This window comes from Macaca mulatta, chromosome 1 (genome assembly GCF_049350105.2).
Source record: "Macaca mulatta isolate MMU2019108-1 chromosome 1, T2T-MMU8v2.0, whole genome shotgun sequence".
NCBI classification, from domain to species: Eukaryota; Metazoa; Chordata; class Mammalia; order Primates; family Cercopithecidae; genus Macaca; species Macaca mulatta.
In genome coordinates, this window is record NC_133406.1 from 37,294,975 (window position 1) to 37,309,415 (window position 14,441).

Below are 14,441 nucleotides of genomic sequence, written 5' to 3' on the forward strand. Positions count from 1 at the left end.
GCCACAAACTCCTGGACTCAAACTATCATCCTCCTGCCTTCACCTCCCAAATAGCTGGAATTACAGGCACACACCACTATGTCTGGTTAGTTTTTTTATTTTATGTGGAGACAGGGTCTCAGTATGTTGCCTAGGCTGGAAAGATTTATTTTTAAAGATATTGATATAAGTTCTAAATACTTGATATGTGAAATACTGAGATAGATATTTCATAGAATCTTAGAGCTGGAATATTTAAGGGGAACGTCAGAGTTCCAGAATGTGGTTTTTGCAACTCAGCGCTAAGACATAAAGCTTTTTTATGCAGATGAATGAAACAAAACATAATATAATCCAAATTTTGGTAAATCTTTGGTTTTAGAATATGTTATTGAGGTACTTGGAGAAAATATACCTTTATAGGTGGTTTTCTAGACTAAAATTAACATTTTAATAGGATCGGCTTTTCCACTAACCCAATGCTATGGAACTAGAGAGGGTCTGAAATGAACCCTGGCCCACATTAACGTTTTTATTTAAAATTAACTTGCATTTCTTCAATACAAGGTTAAATAGTTAGAATGAGTATATTAAGTCTCAAGATGTTAAGCCTAAAATTAAAATATTCCATAAATAATCCACAATGAGGGTCCATCACAAATGGAATAGGTAATTGAGTTGGTGCCATAATACAGATTTTGATTCTTAACTGAGCAATTTAGAATATTTTTATTTAGTATTTCTTTCCTTTCTACAGCTACGGTTTGCTGAGAAAAATTGCAAATTTCTCCGTCAAGACTGTAAATTTTATATGGCAGGAAACTTGTCTCTAGTTCATTGTCATCACTAGTTCACAATAGTTGTCACTTAGAAAACTTGTCTCTGCTCCTCTAACATAAATAAAAGCTCTGTAAACCTTTGTTGAATAGATAAGAGATTATCATATAATAAAGCTAGTGTGTTTCACATTTTATATATTTTTAAATGTTTTCTCTTCCTGTATTAGCGGTGAGTGAAGATCTTGCAATCAGCTTATGTCGACCCCCTCTAAGATACCCACGATCTGGTAAGAGATTGTCTGTTGGCTTACCTTTTCTGTAAATACAATTCTATTGTCTGTTGGCTTACCTTTTCTATAAATACAATTCTGTTTTTAAATATGGTTGTACACGTATTCATATGATTCAGAACTCAAAAGTTACTATCAATATACATGAAAAAGGCTCCCTGCCCCTCTGTTCTTCAGCCAGCCAGTCTCTTCATCAAAAGCAACCAATGTTGTCAGTTTATATTTTTTGGAGATTCACAGAAATTCATGGATAAAATTATCTTGTCCTTTTTGTAACATAAATTTCGGCTTTATAAACTCTCATTTCTGTCTTTTTTTTTTATTATTATTTTGAGACAAGGTCTAACTCCGTCATACAGGCTGGAGTGCAGTGGCACAACCAGGGCTGACTACAACCTCAACCTCTCCGGCTCAAGCAGTCCTCCTGCCTCAGCCCGCCAAGTAGTGGGACTATGCATGCACCACCACGCCTGGCTAATTTTTGTATCTTTTGTAGAGATGGGATTTTGCCATGTTACCCAGGCTGATCTCAAACGCCTGGGTAAGTGATCCACCCACCTCAGCCTCCCAAAGCGCTGGGGTTACAGGCATGAGCCACGGCACCTGGCTTTCTTTTCTGCACTTTCTTGTTGTTTATTTTTACTTAACATATATACCAGAGATATTTCTATATTCATATATAAAGAGCTTCCTTTTTTGAAGAGATTGTTTTTTATATATTCCTGTGATTCTTTCTGTTAACTATGATGATTTTAAACTATGGTCAGGGACTTTATTCTTCCAGTATACTGCTAACAGAAAATTCAAGATGGAGCTCCGTGGCACAGGACGACAAAATATCCCTCCCTCAGTTATCTTTTTGACTAAAATGATTAAAAGTATTGCCCTGAAATTGATTTCATGACTATGAAGAAAACTAGTAAAGTTACTCCAGTCTACTTTTACTTCATTTTCATTGTTTTTTTGGCTCTTAAAGATGCTTTATCATGGGAACTGAAAGGGAAATGTATTTATCTTTACATTAGGTTTCTGTAGCTTCCCATTCTCTTTAACAAAGAATTATGTTGATTTATTTCAATAGATCGTTGACTATCCTATTAAGTATTCCAGTGGTAAAGATCTACTAAGGCTTTGTTGATGAACCTGTGGTAAAGAACCATATGATGCATTTCCTTTTCAGCCCTAATCATTCTCTTGCTATGTCTCTTGCAGATTTGACCTACAAAACAAATGAAAATACTAAAATGAGTGAATTAGGTTCGTTTATCTCTATTCTTTTTTTTTTTTTTCCAGGCAGGGTCTCACTCTCACCCAGGTTGGAGTGCAGTGGCATGATCTTGGCTCACTGCAACCTCCTCCTCCCACTGTAGTCCCAGCTACTCCGGAGGCTTAACTGAGCCTCCCACCTCAGCCTTCGGAGTAGCTGGGACTACAGTCATGTGCCACCATGCCTGGCTAATTCCTGTATTTTTTATAGAGACAGGGTTTCACCATGTTGCCCAGGCTAGTCTTGAATTCCTGGGCTCTAGCAATCCACCCACTTTAGCCTCCCAAAGTGCTGGGATTATTGGCATGCACCACTGCACCCAACCCTATCTCTAATTCTTATAGGGCCTCTTTAAGGGTCTAGATTAATAGAATACAAGAGTATACTTATCTAGTCATTGGCTTGAGAATACTAATTTATTACGTCAGCTTGTGGGGACATAGTCCCTATGACTAGGACCTCCCATAAATAGCCTTGGTTTTTGTTGTCTGTAGTTATGCCTATATTATTGCTTAAATTCATATAAAAACATTTAATAAATCAATTTAGTCCTTGCTAGTCTTCATTAAATTCACACTATTCGGAAAAAGGTATCAACTTACCAATTAAGTCTTTTCTCTTGATTTATTTTGTTTTCGTTTTTGTTTTTCTGAGACAGAGTCTTGCTCTGTCACCCAAGCTGTAGTGCAATGGTGCGATCTTGGCTCACTGCAACTTCCAACTCCCAGGTTCAAGCAATTCTCCTGCCTCAGCCTCCCAAGTAGCTGGGATTACAGGTGCCCACCACCACGCCTGGCTACTTGTTTTGTATTTTTAGTAGAGACAGGGTTTCACCATGTTGGCCAGGCTGGTTTCAAACTCCAGGGTTTCACCATGTTGGCCAGGCTGGTTTCAAACTCCAGGGTTTCACCATGTTGGCGAGGCTGGTTTCAAACTCTCTGACCTTGTGATCTACCCCCACTTGGCTTCCCAAAGTGCTGGGATTATAGGCGTGAGCCACCACACCCAGTCTTTCCCTTGATTTTTATTTTTATTTTTTATTTTTATTTATTTATTTTTATTTTTTCGAGACAGGGTCTTGCTCTATCACCCAGGCTGGTGTGCAATGACGTGATCTTGGCCCACTGCAAGCTCCACTTCCTGGGTTCAAGTGATTCTCCTGCCTCAGCCTCTCAAGCGTCTGGGATTACAGATGACCACCATGACACCCAGCTAATTTTTGTATATTTAGTAGAGGTGGGCTTTCACCACGTTGGTCAGGCTGATCTCGAACTCCTGACCTCAAGCGATCCACCTGCCTTGGCCTCCCAAAGTTTTGAGATTACAGGCATGAGCCACTGCACGGCAGCCCTTTCTTGATTTAGAAAGTGAATTTGATACTTTGTTCATAGTAAGTTCAGTGCCCTTTGCTATAATATGTTTGTTGAACTGGTTTTAATTCATTTCAGTGTCTCTCTGGCTGTAGGACATGACATACTACAATTTCTGGTTTTAAATGAATCTACACTGAATGTCATTGGACTTAGTTTTTTTTACATTTTAATTTTTTTCTAAATTTGAAGATGAGCCAAAAGGGAAACGCTTCATTTTTCTTTATAAATCATTGCACATTCTTCTAATTCATCTTTCGCTTAAGTTGAGGCCACTTCTTTAGATACTTAAAAAAACTTTTTAGGCTAAGTGCGGTAGCTCACACAGGTGCTGCACACCTGTAACCCCGGCTACTTGGGAGGCTAAGGCAGGAGAATCACTTACACACAGGAGGTAGAGGTTGCAGTGAGCCAAGATTGCGCCACTGCACTCCAGCCTGGGCAAAAAGAGTAATAAAACTCTGTCTCAAAAAAAAAAAAAAAAAACTTTTTAAAAAAGATAACTTGGAGCTGAAATAACCTAACACTCTTTGCTGGACTTAAAAATCATTTTTATGAGCACCTTGTAATAAAAACTTTGTTTTTTATTGTCTGAAATTGTCATATTATTTAAATTCATTTTTTTCTGTGATTGTAAATTTAAAAAAGAGATTTTCATTTTAAAGTCATTTTCTGTGGGTTTAATACAAAGAATGAGGCTGGGCACGGTGGCCCATGCCTATAATCCCAGCACTTTGGGAGGCTGAGGCAAGTGGGTCACCTGAGGTCAGGAGTTTGAGACCATCCTGGCCAACAGAGTGAAACCCTGTCTCTGCTAAAAATACAAAAAATTAATCAGGCATGGTGGTGGGCATCTGTAATCCCAACTGCTTGGGAGGCTGAGGCAGGGAGAACTGCCTGAACCGGGGAGGTGGAGGTTGCAGTGAGCCGAAATTGTGCCATTGCACTCCAGCCTGGGCGATAGAGCGAGATTCAGTCTCAAAATAAATAAATAAATAAAACAAAGAATGACATTCTTCAATTCCTTTATAGTAACGTTAGTACACCTTGGAGTATATGAAATGGCGATTCGTGGAGTTTGAATACTAGTGATAACACCAGACTATTCTTTGCTCTCTCCTCCTGCTGCCCCACTCTTTTTTTTTTTTTTTTTTTTTTTTGAGACGGAGTCTCGCTCTGTTGCCCAGGCTGGAGTGCAGTGGCGCGATCTCGGCTCACTGCAAGCTCCGCTCCCCCGGGTTCACGCCATTCTCCTGCCTCAGCCTCCCGAGTAGCTGGGACTACAGGCGCCGCCACCTCGCCCGGCTAATTTTCTTGTATTTTTAGTAGAGATGGGGTTTCACCATGTTAGCCAGGATGGTCTCGATCTCCTGACCTCATGATCCGCCCGTCTCGGCCTCCCAAAGTGCTGGGATTACAGGCTTGAGCCACCGCACCCGGCCGCTGCCCCACTCTTGACTGTATTCTCAAAAGCATGATTGGCATCGAATAGTCTTTTTTCTTTTTTTTTTTTTTTTTTTTGAGACAGTCTCGCTCTGTCACCCAGGCTGGACTGTAGTGGTACAATCTCAGCTCACTGCAACCTCCACCTCCTAGGCTTAAGCAATGCTCTGACTTCAGCCTCCCATGTAGCTGGGATTACAGACACATGACACCATGCCTGGCTAATTTTTGTATTTTTAGCAGAGACAGTGTTTCACCATGCTTGCCAGGTTGGTCCTGAACGCCTGACCTCAAATGATACACCTTCCTTGGCCTCCCAAAGTACTCGGATTACAGGCGTGAGCCACCATGCCCAGCAGATAGTCTTAAAACTATCTGTACCTGGGGTCAGCAAGCTACAGCTTCTGTGTGAAATTGGCCTACAATCTTTTTATTCAGCCGATTAACTAAGAAGGAATTTTTACACTCCTGAAAAAAAACAAAGCATGTAACAGAGACCTTATGTGACTCACAAAGCTTAAAATATCTACTATTTAGTCCTTTATAAAAAAAAGTTTGCTGACCCCTGATTTATAGTGATGGCAAGAATAAAGACGACAAATCACCCAAATGGTCGTTTGTTGTCAGAGTAAATTCAGAAGTTACATACTTGCCTGAACATGTATTTATTACAACACTCCATACTAGGTTGTACCTAGAGCACAAGAAGAAAGGAAACAAGTCAGGCGTGGTGGCTCACATCTGTAATCCCAGCACTTTGGGAGGCTGAGGTGGACAGAATCTGAGGTCAGGAGTTCGACATGAGCCTGGCCAACATGGTGAAACCCCATCTCTACTAAAATTACAAAAATTAGCCAGTTGTGGTGGTGGGCACCTATAATCCCAGCTACTCGGGAGGCTAAGGCAGGAGAATCGCTTGAACCCGGGAGTTGAAGGTTGTAGTGAGCCGAGATAGTGCCATCACACGCCCTGGGCGACAAGAGCGAGACTCCATCTCAAAAAAAAAAAATGAAGAAAGGAAACAATGACTCCTGTGTTCTATCCAGTATTCCTTTGAGAAAGCACAGTGGTCTTATTTATATTTTCACGTCTGTCCCCAGACAAAACACAAAGTAAGCCAAGTTTATATTTTCTTGAGTGGCCTTTGCTCCTCACACCAAGTACCTCTCACAAATCTCTAGGAATAGCGAAATCTACAGGAGAAATGTAGATGCTTTGGCACCTGGGCTTTCAAAATAACTAGGGAATTTTGTAAGTTGTAAAAAGCTGGGTTATACCTAAGGTTTGAATTCCTTAAAAACTGTGGCCAAGTAACAGAAAGTAAATAGAAAGTGGCACAATTAGTGCTTGGTTTTCACTAGAGGGGATGACTATTAAGTGGTCTATCTTAAAACAAACATAAAGACCTGGGACTTCTGAAAGTAGCTTTTCCTAATTGGTTGAGGTTATTGGAAAATATAACACCTTCTTAAACAGCATGGTTTAGTTATTACCATTTGTCTATATATTTGTTACAGCCACAGCCTTTATGAGTTTCTCAATAATGTTTTAATATTAAGGATTTTTTGCTCAAAATATGATTTTAATTCTCAAAGCTTCTATATGAACATTGGGAAGAGTAATACCTTTTTTAAAAAAGTATTTTTTTTAAGGCCAGGCATGGTGGCTCATGCTTGTAATGCCAGCTCTTTGGGAGGCCCAGGCAGGTGGATCACTTGAACCCAGAAATTTAGCCTGGGCAACATGGCGAAACCTCATCTCTACAGAAAAAAATGCAACTGTTAGCTGGGTGTGGTGGCATGTGCCTATAGTCCCAGTTACTTGGGAGGCTGAGTCTGGAGGATCACTTGAAGCCAGGACGCAGAGGTTGCAGTGAGCTGAGATTGTGCCACTGCACTCCAGCCTAGGCAACAAAAAGAGACCTTGTCTCAAAAGAAAAAAGAGGCTGGGTGCAGTGGCTCATGCCTGTAATCCCAGCACTTTGGGAGGCTGAGGCAGGTGGATCACCTGAGGTCAGGAGTTCAAGACCAGCCCGGCCAACATGGCGAAACCCCGTCTCTACTAAAAATACAAAAATTAGCCGGGCATGGTGGCACACACCTATAGTCCCAGCTACTCAGGAGACTGAGGTAGGAAAATCACTTGAACCCTGGAGGCGGAGGTTGCAGTGAGCCGACACCGCACCACTGCACTCCAGCCTGGGTGACAGAGTGAGACTCTGTCTCAAAAAACAAAAACAAAAACAAAAAAATCTAATGCTTTAACTTTCTACATGTAGCAGCCAAGTTTAAAATAAAGGTAGCTGAATAACAAAAGAGGGAAATGAAATTAAAGCTTATGTAGCCATAGCTACTGATTCATCATCAGATCACACTTAAATATTTATTTCCATTATTTGCAGCTTGGGTAAAAAGGGGAAAACAGGTAGAATGTTTAAAACTTTGCAGGTAATCTAATTATTGAGCACTAATTTTAGACTTTTTCTTAAGTTGCTAAGTAACATTAATCATAGTATGAAAAATATTAGTAAAAGTCTAGACTACACAGACTTTATTCTGTAATCATAAAATATATTTTATTCATGGAACAAACATTTTTATTTTTAAATTTTTTTTTGAGACAGGGTCTCACTCTGTCACCCAGGCTGGGTTGCAGTAGCGTGATCTCCGCTCACTGCAGCCTCCACCTCAAAGTGCTGGGATTACAAGGCATGAGCCACCATGCCTGGCCAAACATTTTTAAACACCTTCTTTATGTCAGTGACTGACCTAAATACTAGGCTCATAAATAGCCATTCGGTTTTTTTTTTTTTTTTTTTTTTTTCCTCTACCTCTTAGATGTATGTGAGGTAATGGAAAAGAAAAACAAGTTTACAAATCATTTTTTTTAAAGTGCTAAATAGTGATACATGTCTGTGGGAGCCTAGACGAGAAGCACCGTACTCAGTGGAAGAGGTTGAGGCAGCTTTATGAGTTGGAAATGACATTTGGATTGAATTTTGAGGGATGAATAGCAGGCAGGATGAGGACGGAGACTTGCAAATACTACAGTTTGCTTTATAATAGACATTATTTTACCTTTAGAGAGCATGCAATATGAGAAAGTCCTTTATATTACAGACAGTAGTCTCACACTAGCCATGATTCTTTATCTGAGACATTAAATAATTTTTAGAATGACATTTTAAATCATAGCAGGCTTGGGTTTCTTGAGCTTTGTTTACCAGAATGAAAACTATGTTTTAAAATGTATCTGTAGCCAAAACAATGGATAACCTGATTCAGTAATGATTATTCTTCAAATCTACAGGGATTGAAATGAAAACTATGTTTTAAAATGTATCTGTAGCCAAAACAATGGATAACCTGATTCAGTAATGATTATTCTTCAAATCTACAGGGATTATTATTATTTAAGATATCTAATTCATAGATATTATTGGATTATAAAACACCAAATAGTACTTTTTTTGGTTTTAGTGATGGGATCAAGATAGCATTGCATAACTAGTTATTCCTGTTTTGAATACTATTGATAAATATTTATTGTCAGGAACATAGAATTCTAAAACACGATCTTTAGTCACTAGATTAAATCCAGAAGTCTGAAAAGTATTGAAAAATGGATAGAATCCATGATTTATTAGATACTTCAAATGGGGAGCTCCCTTATGTAAGCTGGCTAAAAAATAATTATTAAACCATCCATGCTAATTAGATAACACATGGATAAATAGAAAAAAGCAGACTGAATTTTAGGCAACTTGGTATATGGAGGATTAAATATTAAGTGAATTGGCTCTAGACAAATTGACCTGGAGCTTCAAATGTGGACAGAAATAAAACATATCTTCAAATGTACACAGATAAAACATGCCTATCAAATGAAAAAAGGAGGGATTACTGTACTAGTCATACTACTGTACTATGTACTATACTGTTCTGATAGCTCAACAAATGGATGTAAATCTCCAACATATCCTTTCCATTATTATAGATTCTAAAATCCATTAAGCCGTAGTTAAAGAGGTTTTGTCTACCTTCTAATTTTTAAAGTAACTATGTAAAACATAACACTGAAATATAAATGAGACTTTAGTAAAGCCTACTGTATTATATGAATTACACTTAGAAGTTTGTTGGAACCTCTCATATTAGGAAAAGTTCAGCTATCAGCCTTTTCTTTATTCATTTATTCAAAAAATTGACCAAGCGCAGTGGCTCATGCCTGTAATGCCAGCATTTTGGGAGGCCGAGGCAGGCAGATTATTGAGCTCAAGAGTTCGAGACCAGCTGGGCAACATGGCATACAAAACCCTGTCTCTACAAAAAGGACAAATATTAGCAGGATATGGTGACATGTGCCTGTAGTCACAGCTACTCGGGAGGCTGATGTGGGAGGATGGCTTGAGCCTAGGAGGTAGGGGTTGCAGTGAGCCAAGATCACACCACTGCACTTCAGCCTGGACAACAGAACCAGACCATGTCTCAAAACAAACAAAAAACTATTGAGTGCTTATTATGTGCTATTATGAACAAGACTGATGAGGTGGCAGAATTGTAATAGACTGGAAGTCAAAAGAGCCTGTGGTCTTCTAGCTTTTTTTATTATTACATTAGTCCTATACCCTTAGACAAGTCACTTGATATCTATGAACCTTACTTATGAAAATCTTCCCTTATGATAAGATGGGAATCAGATAACATTCGTGAAGGGTTTTTTGAAAACCAAATAGCATCATGCAAATATTAAGGACTTAGCGTTTTAAGATAATAACAAAAATATGATTATTAAGAAAGCATCTTGTATTTGCATGCTATGTGAATAGTTACATAAATGAACAAAGTAAAACTGCTGTACAAAAATACGAAGTACTATAATAATTATGCACTTCGAGAATAAAACTTCAAAAAGAGAACAATACCTTTTTGTAGAATGGAAATATTAGTTAAAAATTTTTGGCCAGCTGTGTAGCTCATGGCTGTAATCCCAGCACTTTAAGAGACCAAAGTGCTGGGATTATAGGCTAGGAGATGGGAGGATTTCTTGAGGCCAGGAGTTTGAGACCAGCCTGGTCATCATGTGAAACCCCATCTCTTATTTTAAATTAAAAAATTTTTTTTGACTTTTCCTTTTTCTCCCTCAAAAAAGAGAAAAAGAAAGGACAGTGTTCCTAAGGAACCTAGAGCAAAATAGTACCTAATACACCAGAGTCTAGCTCTTTAAGAGTAACATGGTGTTATCAGCAGTTTTCTCTGGGTTAGTTTTTTTTTTTTTTTTAATTAAAAAATGCTGGCAAATATATTTCAGATACTAATTTGCACTTGCCACTGACAAGAGGAAGTATTTTTCAGTGGAACTCAAAGCTTGACTAGTATTATACTAATCTAATTAAATGGATTTAAAAGAAATATTTTCAAATTCACCATACAATGTGTTGGCACTTGCTTTCCATAATGCTATTGTCCCTTTTAATAAGAAAATTGAGGTTAAAATTAGTAGAGCTAAAAACTGAAATATTCTGAGTTTTGTTGAAGAAGTGTAAATCACGCTACTTCTCTACATATGATCCTTCAGTGATATTTTAACCCAATTGTGCAATACCTGCTTTTGGGTACTTCTCACTTTTTTTTTTTTTTACTTTCACAATAGTCCATGTAAAAATACTATGTTCCAAGTTTATTTGATGTGTTTTGCTTATTTATTTTTGTTCAGATTCTCTGTTGCTCTGGAAAACAGTGATGTACATGGACCCGCTGGAAGGAGAATTTTCTTTACCTTTCCTCCTCTTTGGATATACCAGTGCCCTAAAGAACTGGTTCATCAGTCCAGTTAGTGTAGTTGGTTTTTAAAGGGAGTACAGGGGATTTGGCAAATAAGAGAATGAGAATATAGTAAACCTATACACACTAGAATATTTCTCAATGTAGAATTTAATGTTTTTTTGCATACAAAGGTTACATTTTAGAGTAAAAATAGACCTGTGACTGAAGGAAAATCAAGCACTTCATTTCCTTTTTTTGTTTGTTTTGAGACAGAGTCTTGCTGTGTCGCCCAGGCTGGTGTACAGTGGCGCAGTCTCGGCTCACTGCAACCTCTGTTTCCCAGGTTCAAACTGTTCTCCTGCCTCAGCCTTCCGAGTAGCTGGCATGCACCACCACGCCTGGCTGATTTTTGTATTTTTAGTAGAGACAGGGTTTTACCATGTTGACCAGGCTGGTCTCAGACTCCTGACCTCAAGTGATCCACCCACCTCGGCCTCCCAAAGTGCTGGGATTATAGGCATGAGCCACTACCCCCGGCCAATTCTTAGTGATTTAACAGGAAAAGAATGTATTTAATGTGTCCTTACGTTCATTTTCCTAAATGAGATGCTTTTTTTATTCCTAAGCTTTAACTTTTTTTCCTAAGCTTTTGTTTATTTCTAAGCTTTAACTTTTGATGTTATATGTTTAATATTTGATGTATGCTTTTCTCTTCTAGAAGCCACCAGTGTCCAACAGAAGGTCAATTTCTCTGAAGAAGGTATTTTATTTTTAAATATCATACAATATATATTTGAAGTCTTTTTCTTTACATTAGAAGCCATTCTGATAGATACTTAAGAAGTGAGAACACAGCCGGGGACTGTGGCACATGCCTATAGTCCCAGCTACTCAGGATGCTGAGGCAGGAGGATCACTTGAGTCCAGGAGTTCTGGGCTATCTGTAGTGTGCTATGCCGACCGGGTGTCTGCACTAAGTTTGGCATCAATATGGTGGCCTCCCGGGAGCGGGGGACCACCGTGTTGCCTAAAGAGGGGTGAATCCATTCAGTTCAGAAACGGACCAGGTCAAAACTCCCGTGCTGATCAGTAGTGGGATTGTACCTGTGAATAGCCACTGTACTCCAGCCTGGGCAACGTAGTGAGACCCCATCTCTTTAAAAAGTGAGAACAGAAAATAATGTATTTTTCTTCATGAAAAAAAATTCATGCTTATCTAAACTGTTAACTGGGCAGAAATAATAGGAAAGATAGAATGAGTGATGACAGCCTTACATTTTAAGCATCTTTTGTCTATTTGGGTTCATTTTAAGCAAAGGTAATATTTGCTATTATGGTATTAAAATAATCAGTTTTCGGCCGGGCGCGGTGGCTCAAGCCTGTAATCCCAGCACTTTGGGAGGCCGAGACGGGCGGATCACAAGGTCAGGAGATCGAGACCATCCTGGCTAACACGGTGAAACCCCGTCTCTACTAAAAAAATACAAAAAACTAGCCGGGCAAGGTGGCGGACGCCTGTAGTCCCAGCTACTCGGGAGGCTGAGGCAGGAGAATGGCGTGAACCCGGGAGGTGGAGCTTGCAGTGAGCTGAGATCCAGCCACTGCACTCCAGCTTGGGTGACAGAGCGAGACTCCGTCTCAAAAAAAAAAAAAAAAAAATCAGTTTTCCAAATTCTCATAATCAGTTTATGTTTGAAAAGTACAGGAGTAAAATTTAGTTTTTGTTGAAGCCCAGCATAATCTGAGGGTGGTCACCTGCATAATAGAATGTTTGTGTGCAGGTGTGTATACACTACCCCTCCACCACCAACACACACACACACAAACACACATCTGAATTTAACTACACACTAATTATATGTAGTTTTCCTCCCCATAAACTTTTTCCACTGTTTAATGCTCATCTGTTCATTTTTGACTCCACATTAAAGGCTTAGAATATAGTTTTTTAGATATTACTGTGAATATTTGTTTAGGAAAGTATTATGTGCCCCAGAGAACACAAATTGAGCTAAATTTTAGTTCATTTGGAACTTTGGGATTCAAAATAATAAGCATGATAAACAGCAGATCTGTATCTGATAACCTAAAAGCCTTCTCTTAATGTTAAATTACTTGCTTGTTTTTTTAAAATTCAGATCTTTTGAGCATTAAAATAAGAGTATACTAGTATATTGTTTACTTCTCTTTAGGAGAAACTGAAGAAGATGATCAAGACAGCTCTCAGAGCAGTGTCACTACTGTTAAGGCCAGATCCAGGGATTCTGATGAATCTGGAGGTAACGTTGCTTTATATACATATGACTCTTCTCATAGAACTATCTTTGGTATTCCATGAATTTGCTTTTTAAAAAAAAACTTTCATATTTTTATTACTACTTCATAAAAAGTGAATTTTTCTTTTACTATTTATTAAAATTAATTATTTCATGTATAGATCTGATTAATAATATGTCATGACATCTAAACAAATCACTTTTAGCTTTTTTTGATATTTGTGGAAAATAAGATATTTTTGTGTTCAAAGGAATTTGTTGTTTTTGAATTTTATAGAGAAACTAATCACATTGCCATTGGAACTGACAACACTATCTGGAGTGTTACTTTTAGGAAGTTTTCATTTAATTAGATAACTACCTTTATCTCTGGATTTTCAAATTCAAACCAAGTTATTAATTAACAAGTTCTGATTGTTTATGTGAATTTAAGTTCATTCAGTGAAAGAGTTGACTAAAGACTAAAGAGAGAAAAATACCAGTTTGAGGCTTAAGATAATGTTGAACAAAAAAGATAATGCTAAACAAATTTGTAAACTCTGTAAATAATGAGTAATTTTATACTTTAGTCCTGCACTTTCCCCTCACCACCTCCTTAAAATTTCTGTAATTCCAATTCTTTTTTTTTTTTTTTTGAGGCGGAATCTCGCTCTGTCACCCAGGCTGGAGTGCAGTGGCGCGATATCGGCTCACTGCAGCCTCTGCGTCCCGAGTTCAAGTGATTCTCCTGCCTCAGCCCCCCGAGTAGCTGGGATTACAGGTGTGCACCACCACACCTGGCTAATTTTTGTATTTTTAGTAGAGACGAGATTTCACCTTGTTGGCCAGGCTGGTCTTAAACTCCTGACCTCAGGTGATCCACCTGCCTCTGCCTCCCAAAGTGCTGGGATTACAGGCGTGAGCCACCATGCCTGACCTGTAATTCCTATCCTTTACTTCATCATTTCACTTCAAAAATAAGTACATAAGGCTGGGCACAGTGGCTCACATCTGTAATCCCAGCACTTTGGGAGGCTGAGGCAGGCGGATCACAAGGTCAGGAGATAGAGATCATCCTGGTTAACACGATGAAACCCCGTCTCTACTAAAAATACAAAAAAATTAGCCAGACCTGGTGGCGGGCACCGGTAGTCCCAGCTACTCGGGAGGCTGAGGCAAGAGAATGGCATGAGCCCAGGAGGCGGAGCTTGCAGTGAGCCGAGATTGCGCCACTGCACTCCAGCCTGGGCAACAGAGCAAGACTCCGTCTCAAAAAAAACAAAACAAAATAAA

General features: G+C 38.9%; 1 protein-coding gene across 11 annotated transcripts in view; it reads left to right on the forward strand.

The window, feature by feature from the left end:
- The window catches only part of TOR1AIP1 (torsin 1A interacting protein 1), a 37,823-nt gene that overhangs the window by 5,409 nt on the left and 17,973 nt on the right, over positions 1–14,441 (forward strand). For 4 of the 11 annotated variants that reach the window (XM_028850972.2, XM_028850967.2, XM_028850981.2 and 1 more), the window contains exons 3-6: positions 986–1,045; positions 2,261–2,305; positions 11,612–11,653; positions 13,086–13,172. In XM_028850972.2, the coding sequence (XP_028706805.2) occupies positions 986–1,045; positions 2,261–2,305; positions 11,612–11,653; positions 13,086–13,172 (234 nt within the window). The remainder of the gene's footprint in view (positions 1–985; positions 1,046–2,260; positions 2,306–11,611; positions 11,654–13,085; positions 13,173–14,441) is intronic. The other 7 variants (XM_028850985.2, XM_028850977.2, XM_028850991.2 and 4 more) reach the window with 2 other exon arrangements.